This window comes from Lepeophtheirus salmonis, chromosome 2 (genome assembly GCF_016086655.4).
Source record: "Lepeophtheirus salmonis chromosome 2, UVic_Lsal_1.4, whole genome shotgun sequence".
Lineage (NCBI taxonomy): Eukaryota > Metazoa > Arthropoda > Copepoda > Siphonostomatoida > Caligidae > Lepeophtheirus > Lepeophtheirus salmonis.
In genome coordinates this window covers 38,244,662-38,261,311 of record NC_052132.2, presented here as the reverse complement: position 1 = coordinate 38,261,311, position 16,650 = coordinate 38,244,662, and the positions used below count along the sequence as shown (strand labels likewise).

Genomic DNA, 16,650 nt, shown 5'->3' with positions numbered 1-16,650 from the left:
TTTTATATTTACCAAATTTGACATTAAACTCCTTTTATTTTTTAATTTCCGTGTTAAAATTTTTGGGCAGAGGCTAAATTTGAAGGAATAACTATTTTTTTTTATCCAAATGTCTATAATAATTTGGCTAAATTAGTTCCAATTATTGTTGAGAATTGCACGCAGCTTAACAATTGCTGAACACTGATTAGGAGAAAAGAAGCAGAGAAATCGACAGCTGATCACAAAATACAAATTGCAATTGAGTGTTTTTGTTGATAGAAATTGACGATCTTTAATCCGTACATGAATACAAAATATAAACCGGGTGTTCCATAGAAATATGAAGACATACTTATTCAATAATTCATTAAGGTTAAGTGATTGAAATTAATTCATATTTCGAATTATTGAAGAGTATATAATTAGTTACAAAACAACAGAAACATGAGCTCTCTAGCTTACGTACAATTCGAGAAAATCACACTTGAACGTGATCCGACGAATTTTTGTTCGCATACTCTAAGCAGTTGGGCGTCTCCAGAGCCCATGCAAGAGATCTCAGGATTTCACACCAGACTGTCTATAGAGCTATAAAAAAAAAGTCGGTGGAAAGAGGCTTGCGAGGGTGGAGAGGCCACTTTTGACACCAGCAATGAAAAATCCCATTTCTTCCATTGCTAGAATCTTTTGAATTCTTTTGAACTACTTTTTTCCACTACAGCACCGATGTCAAGCCTCTTGACTAAACCTTTTCGATGAATGTTCAGGAGAAGGTCTGCAGTGTTCATCATCCAAACACTGAGGCCCTCAAAGCCACTGCCAGTCGGCACTGGTATACCAGGATAGATGACTTTATCCACATCGGGTACCAGCCCTTCCGCTGCCCCCTTGAAGCCATCATTGCTCCTAAGGGCGGCTACATTATTGATTAAAAAAGCTCAGACACACATCTATTTATAGTATTATTATTTTTTTAAATTCTTCTATTGATTAATAAATTACCTATTGCTGAAGTTTAAAATTCAAAGTGTTTAGATTTTATTGAGCCACTCGGTAAATAACTTTGAGAAAAATAGTTCAAGCTAGGTTTTTTTTTATTGTTGATGTGCTACAAAAGGAGTTTACCTAGTGGTCAAAAAGTTTCTTTTGGATCAGTAGACACTTATTGAATGTAGAGATACGAGGAAAAAAGAGAAATTTCCCTCGACCAACTTTTCTCTTTACCCATTTGTACCAACATACACCATTTGTAGAAACATAATTATATATAGTATATAGAGAACCAAGTCTCCTTATGAATGGTTCTTTCCTTTGCCGTCCCAGGTAAAGTGTCCAAAATACCCACCAAAAGCACCAGAGTATCTGCATACATACATGGAAAAAGCGAGCGCCCTGGAAACTCGCTTCGTATACAAACATTGTAGAAATATAGAGAAGAGAGTTGTAACTTATTATTACTATAGTAGTAGTAGTAGATACATTCTTCATCTTTCGTCGTCTTTAGTTTTGATTCCAAGTCCATGTGAGTGAGATAGATCCCTCTTCCCCAGTGATAAACTCAGCCACGACAAAAAAAAATGATTCATTAAAAAGTTGAATGAATAATCAGTCAACAACTAATTGCTAATATTGTATTCCGTGTGATTTGTGTTCTCTGCCTGACCCCTAAGTCCTCATCATACCATGGCTCCTCAATCCAAGTCTCGATTAGGGCCACCCCCGCAGCTCGTCCCTGTTGTCTCTCAACAGCAGATTCAGAATCATAAAAAGTTCCAACTTAAAATGAAGGAACTGAGTCGAAGACTTGTTAAAAAAGTCAGCTCTTCCTTTAGTGATAAAGTTCTAAGGATCGGCATCCTCGTTCTGGAGGCTCTTATCTTCTCCTATATGATATTTAAGGTCATCATCACGGGTCTTCTCTACACGGAGTACGACAAGTTGTATATACTCATCATTGTGGAGGTGAGTTTTATTTGGGTTTTTTTTTATCTGCAAATTTGTGAGCAAATGCACTCGTCAAATATATGCATTTTATTTTTGTATCTTTCGTGGGAAACATGAAATGTCTAAGTAATAATAAAAATAAGCTTCATTTTATTACAATATATATTTAATTGACGTTTAAGACGATGAATAATAATTCTTCCTTAAAATATGTACGGGGTGATTCTAATTAAACAAACTATGTATGTATGTACAAAGTAATAACCGCGAGCAATCTCCCACGGAAAAAAAAAACAATAAATAAAAACAAAGCAATACTTCATTAAGTAATTATAGAGAATTGTCATTAGAAAATGATTATAACAACTTTCACAGGGGAAAATACAAATAGAAGAGGCAGAGGAAAGAGAGAAAGATGGAAACGTCATCTGTTAATGAACCATAATTTGTTCATAAAAGATTTGTAGCCATATTTTGTAGATGATGGGAGTAGCTTTACTGATCAGATGAAGTAATTAGATGACATGGTCTCAGTTTTGTTATTGGGGACATGATTTGAGTGACAATGGAGGACTCACTATCCGTTGGGTCCATAAGAAAAATAATTGGGCCCCCTCCCTTATCCCCAGCGACTACGACACTGCATACATGTTCTTCCTGGTTGGATAAATGTGTTTTACCATTCAAATTTTTGTCAGGGGATAGTCTTCCCCTTATATTTAACTAGCTACGTCACGAGTAGGATGTACCAGACACACATTTAAGTAGATGCATTGAAGTTGTGTATTTTGGCGGAAATGAATATTATTTATCAAGTCATGCTCTTCCTGGTAGGTCAAATAAAAAAAGGAAGGTTCAAAATGATCAACGTCAGTTGCTCAGTACTGATCCTTTATATAATATGTGTGTATATATTATATCACTCCATACTTGAGACTGGACTGGGAGTCGAGTCCATATTTTGAAGGCTTGAGACTTGACTTGAAAAATCAAAGATTTTACACTTGATTTGGACTCAAAAGCTAAGACTTTACGGAATCTACTGAACTTGTGGCCATTTTTTCTCAATTTTCTCCTAATCACCAATTCAAATCGTAAGATAAGTAGTAAAATATTACAATGAAGGCATTACTTTGAAAAAAATGGAAACTTGCTTCGATTATAGCCATTAATTTTGACGTTTTATAACTAATTTTAATTAATATTGGACTCAAGGAAACCCTTAAATCTCAAATCCACAAATAAATTATAAGTATGGTCTTGAAATAATCTCAAAAGGCAAAACTAAGGATTCGAACTGGACTTGATATCTATATTTAAGGACCTTTGAGCAAGGGCTCAAAGTTTGATGATACCAGAGGTGGTCAAAAGTCCTTACAATACTGCAAGTCCAAGTCGATTCTCAAGTCTTTGCTCATAATTCCAAGTCCTTGAGTATTTTCATGGAGTCCAGTTCCAGTCATCAGATTTCTTGTGGCCTCATTAACAAACCATAATTATAATATTGGGTACCTTGTATTTATGCTTGTCTTGAGTTGAGTTACGGTGTCAAGTCAAAGTGAAGTCTCAAATCTGTGATTGTGAAATCAAGTCGAGTCCCAAGTCTTCAAAATAAGAACACAAGTTCAACTCTAGTAGAAAGTCTGAGGTTCAAGTCCCCACCTCTGTTCCATCCTCCACATGAACTTTCTCTTACTTCTGTAAAACTTTATGGATAATTATAGAAATATTGAATCATTCTACTCATAAATTATATATGGATGTACTAGGAATCGTTTTTGTATGTATTTGTATGAAGAAAATGGCTTCTTAATTCCAACATTTTCCCATAATTCGATTAATAATATTAATCGTTTATAATACATTATAAATACGTAGTTCTCTGTGTCTTGAAAGATTTCACTCCATGCGTCGTCAAAGCTGTAACTTTTATTTATTTCAGCTTACTTCATGCCTCTTGTTTTCGTGAGAAAAAAATTCATCTTCATTGTAGAATAGAAATAAATAAATAAGGGCGTATGTGATATTAAAAGGTATGTAAAAAGGAAATGTACTCGTATGTACGCACCACTCCGACGACACGGGTAAATGATTTCCCGTTTTCCTACAAATTAATATATGTAGGTATGTATAGAGTACAATTCCCAATTATTTTATTAAATCATACTGATAATTTACCTTAAAATCCTTTCCTCTCAAAGCCCATTCCGCTAGAGGGAGCCATAGTAATGACCATACATATGTTATAGTAATGACCATAACCAAAAAATAATATGGTAGCCCTGATAATTTGAAGAATTTTTTGGAGAAGAACAACTAAGTTATCATGACGGTTCATCATATGAGGGAAAAACAAGGGTATAGGTAGGAATTACTCTGATATCCATCCTCAATTCAAATCCAAGTCCAACAAAGACTTACATTTATAACTCCCCAACAAATCCTCAGTGTGCAATTCTAATATAACCAAAATAGATTTGGCGACTCCGGAAATAACTGGTTTTTGGTCAATGATCGGGGAACCGGATAGGAAAGCACGGGTATCAAGCTAAACCCCGAACTTTTGTCGTAAAATTGATACAAAAATTGCCTTAATAATACTCATATGAAATGGCATGGCCCATGGGTGAACCTAGTACTACTCCCCATACCATATTTTCAGTTTGATCTACTATAGAGACATAATTGAATTGGATGCAAAATTGACTAAACTTTGAAACCAAACCCCCGCTTCTTTTTTTATGTACGTCTTTGATGAGCACACGAAGAACATACTTAGATTTGTATTCGTCAAGAATAATGATAACATTTTAAGAAAGAAAGAAGCAAAAAAAAAAAAAAAAAAAAACACACCTCAGATGCCCAACTACATATATACAAAAAATCTCGCACGCGAGATCTTGCTTAGAATATACAAATCTATATATAGATGTACACAAAATGATTTATCAAGATAAGCCTTGACCTTTTATTAAAGCAAGATACCACCTTTCATCACAGCACTAGAGAGCATTAAAAATCATGCTTGCCATATATGTATTTATTATCGTTAGTTACTGCACTCTGCAAAAATCCATGTTGCCAAAAAAAGGTGAATTATACATACTATACTACTATATAAGAAGTTATGACTATTTTTAAAAAGTATATATGAAATACGTACAACTATCAAGACGAAGAAGGATATAATTCTCTCAAAAGGGGTCACAACTTGGATTTGGATTTGCTCCTACATATTTCTTCAGTTTTGAAGATGTTTTTGACTGTTTCATCTTTTACTTGCGTATGTATACTTTTATATAGATGCCAGCAGCATATTTAGGATTCTACGCTTCTTTGGTACTCAACTGAGCATGTAAATATTATGAATAAAATGACATTTCTATGTAGATCATCACGTAAAAAGAACTTATGTATTGAAGAAGGAATGTTTTCAAGTTTTGTTATTAGAATAAAAAATATGGAATGACTAGTGGTATATTAGTAGATGTTGCATCATGACAGGCATTTAGGCGTACATAATTTTATACAGAGGACATAAAAATACTTTACTTCTTGACGGCGTTTCAGGTCTGACAGATTCGTACAAAAAGGATGTCTAACTTTTTCATAAAATAAAATATACAAAAAAAAAAAGGAAAAAACTATATGAAATTGTCTTAAAATGAAAAGGAAATGAATAGTTCCAAACTACATTTGTGCTAAAATAACCCACATTTTGAATATTTCTGAGTAGTGTCGTGTTTGTCTTTCATTGGAACGGAAAACTGGAGTCCCTTCCAGTTCAATCTCAGTCCGGTCCAGTTCAACATATCAGTCCTGCAAACTTATAAAGTTTGGTCCTTGATGACGTCACTCAACTATATTTCTTCTTTTTAAAATCCGTTCTAGAACTGAGAGTCTGAAGGACTGACGGTCTTAAGGGCCGGCCCCAAAGTAATAAGACTGTATTTTTTCCTATCAAGATGCAGTGTAAAATTAAAACTCGAAATAGTTTTCGATGCATTATTTTAGAATTAACAAAAGTAACGTCACACTTAGCAAAATAACTCACAAACTAAAGAACAGATTGTCATGATACTTTGGTTGGTACTAACGGAAAATGAGGTGAATTTAAAAAAAAATAGCGTTATCTATGTCTGAATTCCGAGACTTTTCAACTCATGTGTTATGTATAATTCGTATTCCATATACAAGAGTTTCACTAACGTCGTAGATTTCTCATAAACACATGTTCTGTACCTAAAGTTGATTGTTTGTATAGTAATTTTTATATATAGAAGGAACTTCATTTAATGTCTTTAAAATGAAAAAAAGAGGAAACGCTTGCGTTGAATAGTGACATTGAAATTTAATCATATATCAAAGTATTGAAAATTCATATAAAATAGCTAGATGTTAAATGTTAATTTTGTTTTGAATTGAGTGCATAGGACGATAAAAGTATATAATTGGCGAAACAGATCTGATTATTTAAAGATAATTGATTATCTTCAGTATGTAAATAAGAATAAATTATGATTTAATTACGTATTAGGGGCTGGTATATATATAAATATAAGCTAGACGTTAGATACATAGATTCCTGATAGGCAGTAAAGGTTTCAAATCTTTAAAATGATAATTATATTAGGAGCACACTTGTTATAACAACATATTTATTTTATTTAGAAAGAGACAGCATTTCAGCTGTTGCAGATTCTCAAAAAATCATTATTAAAGCCCTGAGCTTTAAAAAATTTATAAATAATATTATATATGGTTAAATAATCATGAATTATATATGCACAAATGACCGCATGATTAGATAATTACAGCAATGACGACATTTCAGCTGTTGCAGTTTCTCAAAATGGATTGGTTAAGGACTGAGTTACTTACTTATAGGGACTGTTTGATGTACAGGAATTGCTATTAGTGTCCCCACTATCCAATCAAAACCTGACAGGATCTCAATCATTAAATACTTTAGAGGAAGTCAAATTTCTATCAAAAAATTATAATTACTCAGTGACATTTTTTTTTGTGATATAAACCTTGATTTGAGCTTGGATTTGAGTCATGTTTATCTTTTTAAACGTACTAAGTTTTACCACGATACTAGCGCCGTCCATTTCCAGACAAGTCGTGCCGGACGTTACACAGTTCATATATGAAATATATACGCACAATATCTTCTCCGGCCAACACGATGCACTTTATAAGTAGTAATGTACCCATCTTTACCATGCTATAGATTAATATCATCTAGACGAGGGATACCCACCTTTTCATCACTGCGAAGCCCTTCTGACATTTTTTAATATCCTTGCAGCAAATTAATTCGGCTCCCTGAATGATAATATTATTACTCACATATACAAAAATTCTTCTAAGTATGCGCCATTTTTTTTGAACAGATTGTCAGACTATCTTGCGGATAATAATATTTATTCTTTTTAGTTTTCGCATATTCTATTAGAAATCCTTATACAAATGTTTTATTTATGTAATCCCTCGCAGAGTCTTTGACGATGCACCGTGGAGCCCCGGTTGGGAACCACTGATCTAGACAGTGACGACATTTCAGCTGTAGTCATTCAGGAAAGACATGATTATTATAAGCGACTCCACGTGTTTTGATTGATGATCCTTCATTCTCATGAGAAGACGATAATATACCATGTACATTGTACATGCATACCTGCATATATATGGTACTTGTTACATCCTACGTGATAAAGCTACTTTATGTTGATTAAGTAGTCGGAATGCTCTGAGCACTATGACAATGAGAGGGGGAAAGAAACTTAATCAAATACATATTATAATGTAGGTAAAATTGAAATGAAACGTAATCATGATGAATATGTCCTTCTGTGCCTGCGTGAATGTGTGTGATTTATTTTTTGGTTCACTTTTGAAATCCAATAGAAATCCTTTATTTATTTAACCAATTATAAGTAATTGTCTTTTCCTTGTTATATACCTATATACGTATACATATATAAGTATATTAAGAAGGAATGAAAAGAAGTTGTAAGTAGTCAAAATGTAATTGAGATTGTATTATTTCCCAAAAATCAAGGTCCTCTTCCTTGAATCAAAAATAAACAAAATATAATTTATAATATTTAAAGTTTCTAAGCTATGTAAAGTACATCATCAATGACAACGACAAATGTGTTTACTTAGAGTGGAATCAATGAAATAAGTAGAAGGAGGAGCTCAGTTCTGAGAATCGGTCCGTGATCGACTTTTTTTCGTTCCGGTCTCAAGTGTTTATTTCACTCAAACGATTTGGACAGAAATATTGGTCCAAATCGTAGTCTCAGACCACGATCTCGAAATACATGTTATACGAGTGATAAAAATAGTATCTTGCAACCTTTTCTTAATAAAACAGGATAAAATGCTCAAAATCAGTTGATATTTGCCCAATTCTTCGAAACTATTGAACTATTCTTTAATAGTTGGAGGTAATTGTCGGGGGTGTCTGTAAGATTATTCTTTTGTAGTGCTGGGTTTTTGTAATTTTTTGGAAAAAAAAATCCACAGCTCCTTACAAAAAATTAAATTTTTTGTAGAAAAATTTTCAAGAATCTACAGCTGTTGACAAAAAATTATTTTTTTTTTTTTTTGGGGGAGAAAGTTTCAAAAATCCACAGCTGTTCACTTTATGTGTTAAAATTTGCTCATTTTTCTATACTGGTAATAAATAAATAGAGAAAATTTGGACTCTAGTTTGATTACACAACAGCTTTTGATGATATCTTTTAAGGAAAAAATCCACCTGCAAAAACCCTCCTTTATTAGGCTCACATTTTGGAGGTAAAATTATATATGTAATGCAATCAGGTTATGATTATATCATGGAATATGGAAAGAAGCAAGATTCCTACAGTATCCAATTCAAAGAAGGAGAAATTTGGTGCGAAATTGACTTTTGAATAATCCCCCTTAAATATTGCAACACATGATAAATACTTTTTCTACAAATTGAGAAATCCTTCCATTTATGCAAAAATTTAGAATCAGGTGTGGTGATGATAAGATGCCCCCATCTAATAAGACTCTTGAAGATCACACGGACTTCATATTTGCTCCAACTTCTAATGTGGACGTTGAAGAGTCTTTTAGATTGTTTAAAACTATCAATACAGTTCGAAGGAAAAAACGAAATAAAATTTTAAATTAAAAAAAAAAAAAAAATAACGCACTTTTTTTCTCATTTTGGACGAAACAAACGCTTCCCAAATCCAAAGTCTATTAATTATATTGAACAACATATTCTTATGTATAACTCTCAACGGACTATAAGAGTTCTGTAATGCCTATAATTGGTATATACACCCTAGCGGGAGTTAGAAGTATTGCTCGTAGTACCGCACGTCAAATAAAAGACAGATAAACTTTTCCATCAAGGACTTAAGATTGTAACTCCGCTACAAATCCTAAGGGTTACTCTCCGTCTTTTATGAACACAATCCGGTTCCTTTTATAAGTATGATTTGCTCTGGGTATTAGAAAAGGAAGTTAACACATTTGGAATTAAATACTAATAACAACAGCCTCTGAAAAGAAAATTTGTTCTTCTATTTGTCAACTCAACAACAGCAAAAAAAAACAAAAAAAAAAACGGGTGAGCTAAAATATACTCCCAATTTGCATCAATAGATATGTACTCCCTTATTTTTTATTTTTTTATTTGACGGGTTGAGTTTTAGCTACACACGCCCATTTCTTTGATCAAGTTGTCACGGAGTTCTAAGATATCAAGCGCACGCTCAAAAATCAGTCCTTCACAGATAAACTTTTTCTGTCTAAATATAGATAATAATTAATCCGAAGATTAATTTTGGAGTAAGACAACCAACAATTCTCCTAGTTGGACTTAGGAGGAATAAAAATAATAATAAATAAATAATTAATTACATCAAAATCCATCATTTTGACTGTTGACGTATTATTGTGTGGGATTTCAACCCGAATGAATGTATCCCCATTTCCATAAATAAATAATAATACTCTGATTTCAGTAGCGGTTATATATGTAGATATTATTAGGAAACTGGTTGTTCAGTCCTTGATTGACTTTTTCTTCATCTTTGCATATCGAATTATCAAGGTAGGAATAATCATTTCCATTATCAGGATAAGGTATAAATTATAAATAGATTGTATACATAGATATTACATATTTATAATAATCAAACTACGTATTTGCTTTTCCATATTTTCCCTTCGTCTACAAGTATCTACATATATATTACAAGTGTAGAAGGAGTTTGCTAGACCTACCTAGCTATTGCTTACAAGGCATGTATGTAAATGATCAGTTAGTTGCTAGTTAGACTAACTGTACTTGTAATAATCAAATGCATTTATTTTTCTATGAAAATAAAAATAAAAAATCCAGGGTATTTCAAATAATATGCACATTGTAGGTGCAATCCCTGGAATTATACTTATGTCACGTCGTTACCATTATTGTATCCCGCAACCTTTCCTCAATAAAAAACAGACAAATGCTCCAAACCAATAGGCGTGAGCGTTGTTTACTTTTATCAGTTTGTGAACAAAAAAAGCAAAATAATAAAATTTAATATAATATATAGGTCTATGCTACTCACATAGAGGGCCCTGTAAAAAAGTGATGTTGCATGCCCCAAGCTACAAACTGTCACAGCACCCTGCAGATGATATTTTTTATTCATTTTGCTCATAACCTATTGGTAAATTATTTGCAGCCATAGAATTCTTATTAAGTAATTATTGGGAATAGTTCAGAGCATAACATGAGAGAATTATATTTTAACCAATCAACGTTCAAAGGGGTAGAAAGGTTTAAAAAATCGACAACTGACAATAAAATACAGTGTTAATTTGTATGTTAGTGAGGTAACGTCGTGATAGATATATGACAAATGACAAAATAAATATCTATCACATACAGAAATAGTGTTCCATTAACTTCAACGTCATTAAATTTAGAGAATTGCGTGTCAGTCATTAATTAGGACTGAAGACTGCAGTCCGGTCCAGTTCATTACTGAATATCAGTTCTAAAACTTATATATTTCGGTCCTTGATGATGTCACTCAACTTTATTTTTTTTTTTTTTAAATCAGTTCGAGTACAGACGCGAGGGTTCCAAGGACTGGTAGAACTTGTTCTAATACTGGACTGGACCGAATAATTAAAGACTTACACAGCACTAATTATGTATAGAGATTTCGTTCCTCAAGTAAAAAATAATGCAACAGCAGAATAGTGGCCTGGACCACACTGGAAATCAAGTACAAGTGTTGCTAAGACAATTAAGAGCACCTTTGGAACAAAATCTTGTGGCATCTCTCTTCATCTATACCTCCTTGACTTTTCCCTGTAGGGTATGGCTTGGGGGAAGACTGATGCAGGTTCACGCCTGAACAAGGATTCCCTGATAGCAGCTACAGAGGCTCCTCGGGCGACGTTGTACGTACAAGATGCAAATCATTAACAAGGCGTTTCCTCTAAGTTGTTTAGAGCAAGGGCAAGCCCATTGAATATAAGATATTGTTCACTTGTAGGACACTACTAAACCAGTAAAAATGTATTCCTACATATACAAGCCATAATTTATTTAAATTTTCTTGATAGAACACTAATTCAGGAACACATTGTATAATATACCCACTCCTGAAATGACCAGTGCTGCTATGATAATGTACTAGGTATGAATAAAAACCATGCACTTCTTCCACACTGTGAAACAATCTCTTTCTCACTCACATAGACTCAGAATTATTACCTCTATAAGATGTTCGTGGTAATGGCAATGATATCTACAGTATATAACAATAATTATAATTAGTAATAACACACAATGAATACTTGTGGTCAGTTCCTTCATATACAAAGTTATTTTTTTATCTTTTTTTTCAGCTTGTGGAAAATAAATATAATTTTGATGTTCTTTAAATAAAATACTTACAATAATATCCAACATGCAAAGAATCTTGGTTAGAATCATATAGCATTGCCGTAAATTCTAAGCATTTTATCGCGTACGATATTTTTGTAGTTGACAATCTGAGCAGTTTTATAACTTTCATTATTATTTGATTCTTGTACAAAGTAAACAAATGTGCGTCTGCTCATGAAACGCATGGAGTAACAAGGATGAATTGTTGAGAGAGTTATAATTGTGTGACTCAGAATATAATTGAGGATCAATATCGGAGTGATTCCATCCCTATATCATTGCTAGATATGAAGTGGGATTTGAGGTCATTTACTTCCTCTCATGGCTCCTCGGATTAATCCAATTAAATGTCATGACAACTTTTATTTTATATTTAAACCTTTCCTCCTAAAAGAAATAGAGAAGAAGTTCAAAATCAACTCGTAGTTGGTTCCCAATTCTACCCAACTAACGAGTTATAATTTAATATTGTTGAAAATAGTTCGATTAATCAACGTTTAGATAAAGAGTAAAGAAGCACAAAATCCACAGCTGGTTACAAAATAGAGTGTAAATTCATGTTAGTGAGGGAACACCGTGCTGTGCTTCTCCTTTTCCAAACATTCTTCAAATTGTCAGAGTAGCCATGTTAATTCCTTTTTAGATACATAAAGTGCATAAAATATACAGGGAGCGGTTTAGCAATTAAGATTTTTTTATAAACCAGTTTTTCTTGGGAACCCTTTAAAAATCAGTTTATCAGATTTAGCAAACAATTTTGTGTTTACAAAGCGTTGAAAATGTCCACCTAGTACGATCGTCGTACAGCGATCATTGTTGCACTCCGTGCAGGCCGTGTGCCCGAAGAGATCATCGACTTTCTCAGGTTGCAGCCAGAAGACTATATCTCTACCAGCAAGACGGCGCGCCCGCTCATACAAGCCATCTGGTACAAAAATTGGCTTTCGGACAATTAGGAGATGTTGATGTCTAAGGAAATATGCCCCTCTAGCTCCCGACTGCAATCCTTTGGACTATTTCGTGTGGGCCATCTTGGAGAGAGAGTCCAACAACCGTGCTCACAACAATTTGGCTTCTCTGAGAGCCCCATTATTGAGGCTGTGAACAATATGAATAAAGATCACCTGATCAAGGCGTGCCGCAGGTTCCACACCAGGTTGGAGGCTGCAGGTGCTTGGATTGAATGATTAGGTTCATGGAGGTTACCTACGTTTGTATATAAATGGATTTGTAAATATCTCTACTAATTTAAGAAGTAAAAAGGTTTATGTTCTGGTCTCGAAAATTCTTAATTGTAAAACCGCACCCTGTACAACTCTAAGCAAATGTAGTTTTTCCAGTTTGATTTATTATTTTAAATCACTATATTGTTATCAGAACTATCAAATAGGTATTGTAGATAATATCTACAAACAAAGCCATAATAATATCCTTGAACTCTTGAGCGTATTAAATCTTCCTTTAAGTGATATATGAATGAAAACTTCATGTATATTATATAGCGATTTCCGATTTTGTATTACCTAACATAGGTACATATGTTCGGTGTATATAGGTAGGTAGGTATATGTCATATCCGGCTCTTTCACTTATAGGGTTATAAGGGCCTTACATAGGTAAAATGTAATATTATACATAATTATTATTATTATGTCTTTTGTAATACTGTCTCTAATTAATAAAACATCATAGAAATATGAGATTGCTTTTTCGGCTTAGTTTTCATGGATATGGAGGTTAAATTTCCTTGGTCTTAGTCCTATTTTTTTACTTCTTTGCCAACTACAATTGGTTTTGAAGGTTGATGACTACTAAGCATTACATACATTCAAGAGAGTTCTATTATTACAATTAGAAAACAATAAACCATTTCTTTGAATTACATACTTTTTCTATAATGGCCTTGTTTCATGGTCGCATTGTCTTGAATCAGTTCTTCTTAAATGTCATTGACCCATCTATGTATGTATGAGATATATGTATGTACTTTCATTAATGAGTTTGTTTTGACAAATAGATAATAGGATATACATAGGCATCTATTTTAAGTAGCAAGGACAGTGGTTGACTATATGATGATGATGATGATGAAGACCACGACTCAAGAAATTCCTTCCTCAAGGTTGATCCATAGACAGTAAAAATAGAGACCACCGCACACATTGTGGATATTTTTTTAATTTTATTAAATGACATCCTATGGGTATATACAGGGTGAGTACTCAAAAATTTGAAAAGCCGTTTTCACTTCTACATATTTTTATTTTGTGCCATTTTTATGCCAATCTTTTGAAGCAAAAGTTGTTAAATCAACAGTTTTCTACACTTTTTATTCAATATGTCCTCCTCCATTCTGAATGATGACGTAAATGCAGTGACGAACAGAAGCACAGCTGGCCTTGATGAAGTACAAAGACAATTTATTCCACTCTTCCGTGGTAACCTCCTTCAGGGCATCGACATTCGGATCATAAGTCTTGTTTTTCTTTCCCTCCAAGAGGCACTTAACAGCAAAGTCTCTGACGAAGGTCAGAGGTCTGCGACCCAGAAGGTAGTCATGTTCTCCCTGCTGAGCCAAGCTTCTGTTTATATAAATTTAAAATGTCCTTAATAAAAAAAAAGTCATCAAAACCCTAGTGTTGGGTCTCGGTGTGGAATTCCTAGATCTCTTTGAGACTTATATTTTTTGTAAGACCCAATTAATTCGATTCAAGGTCGTTCAGGACAGGATTTGTAATAAAACTCGGTCTACAAATAACTTTTTTTTTTAGGAAAGAAATTTGATATAATTACACTTGTGTTAAAAAAGAGAAAATTGTTCTGTAATGACCTTTTTTTTAGAAAAGATACATCGATCCACTATTTAACTGAGGTGCAATATTTGATAACAAGTTTGGACCAAAATATTGATTCAGATCGGTATAGAATTATCAATAAAGAATTAATCCAAAAAAATGGTATCAGACCGAGTCTCAGTACTATTCATCACCTTATTTATTCATCAAACCCATCCTTAAATATTGAAATAGGTACAAGTTGGGTTTTAACCAGAATGAAGAACGAAGTTTGTTTGTACGTAGGATTAAAAAAAAAACTAAAAATTGAAAACGAAAGGGGAAAGAGACAATTAAGTTATTGCATCATATCTTAAGTCAATTAAGATTTACGAAACATATCGGGATATCATTTCTTCTCCTTGTGGTTTTTGGCATCAACCGTATACATACATATGTATTTAATTCTATTGATGTATATTTTAATGTACATACCATTAATATTGTTTTATTACCATTCCATCTTTTGTGTGCGTTTTTACCGTATGGAAAAGTATGATTATATATCACGTGATTACCTTTATTGTATCTCGCAACCTTTCTTTCAAAAAGAAAAAAACGAAAAGGCCCAAAATCATTTAGAAGGAGTTAGTAAACTCTTTCAAACTATGAAACTATTATTTAATCAATGCTTGAAAATTGTTCGAAACTTAACTAACAAGAGCTAATTCGAAATCAGAAAGAACCAAAAACATCGACAGTTGACGACAAATACTATTTAAATTTTTGTATTCGTAAAGAATATGTCATGAGCAAACTAAATAAATATATTATCTGCTTGGTGGTGTGACAGTCTGTAGTTTTTTCTTTAAGTTAGTTGTTCTAAAAAAATGGCGCAGGTTGAGAAGAATCTTCCCACATTCCTCAATGTAAGTAACTCCATATATTATCATTCATGGAGTTGTAGTATTTTTCTGATAGGTGACGCCTCTCTTTCTCGCTTTCTTGGACGTGTGTATAGGGGTGCCGTCTTTGGTAAACACATAGTTGTCCCTAGAGAACGTGCTCTTCAACCATGGCAAGACATAGTACCTGAGGACTTTGTAGTAACGTCTGTATCGACTTCCTCGTTAGAAGGAGGAAGGCATCTTGCTGCCGTCGGACTCCAAAACACGGAGGACCATGACCTGAGTTGGATGTTTGGTACTGAAGGTTCCCTTGACCTGAGCTTTTGATTCAGATAAGAAGCGATCATTTCTCCTGTTCAGAACAGTGTCCACTGTGAAGACCTTCTAGTCGTAGATCGACTTGTGTGCAGAGGAGATCGCACACCCTCTGCCGTTTTGCTTTTTGCTCAAACATTTTTGATCGTACAAAAACAAAACAAACATCAAATTGAAGCTTTTTATCAGTTCTTTCGAAATACAAAATTGTTAGACTTTTAGAACTGAGGCTAGACTGCCTCGAAGAAGATTCTAATTTTTGAGTCTTCGCCCTGTACGTGTCAGCCTGCGAACTTTTCAGGCAATCTAATACTAGAAGATTAATAAATAAGGGCCGATTACCAATACCTAATAAGAATCTAATGATTGAGATCAATTAAAAGTAAGGATTCTATGATTAAGTTGCTATTCTATAATTGTATTTCATTATATTATAATTATTTAATTATGTTATATATATAGACGCATAATTTTACATAATATATACATGTAATTTATTTTTCCAATTAATCATTGATAATAATGAAAAGGATTTTTGTAAAAAAACTTCAATAACAGAAGAAATTGAAGGATATTAATATTAAACCATGAAAAAAAGTAAAATATCTTTTTTCATGATACAAACGAAGGTATTCCACAATTTTTAACTCATGATTTATCATGAGAAAATTAATACTTTTTGACATTAAAATTGTTACATTCGTAGATGTTTTTATTTTTTGTAAATATCATACACTTAAAGTCCCTTTATAAAAAACCCCCGTAATTACAAGTCATGATT

General features: G+C 33.2%; 1 protein-coding gene and 1 long non-coding RNA gene across 2 annotated transcripts in view; one reads left to right on the top strand and one right to left on the bottom strand.

The window, feature by feature from the left end:
- The first annotated feature begins 1,407 nt into the window (after positions 1–1,407).
- Positions 1,408–16,650, top strand: part of LOC121113784 (uncharacterized) — a 48,084-nt gene continuing 32,841 nt past the window's right edge. The window contains exon 1 of the mRNA XM_040707645.2: positions 1,408–1,944. Coding sequence (XP_040563579.1) covers positions 1,666–1,944 — 279 coding nt within the window. The 5' untranslated portion in view covers positions 1,408–1,665. The remainder of the gene's footprint in view (positions 1,945–16,650) is intronic.
- Positions 5,326–15,259, bottom strand: LOC139904823 (uncharacterized). Its single transcript, XR_011779063.1, has 2 exons — positions 6,808–15,259; positions 5,326–6,168 (listed from the first exon to the last, which is right to left on the bottom strand). It is a non-coding gene; the product is annotated as an uncharacterized lncRNA (long non-coding RNA).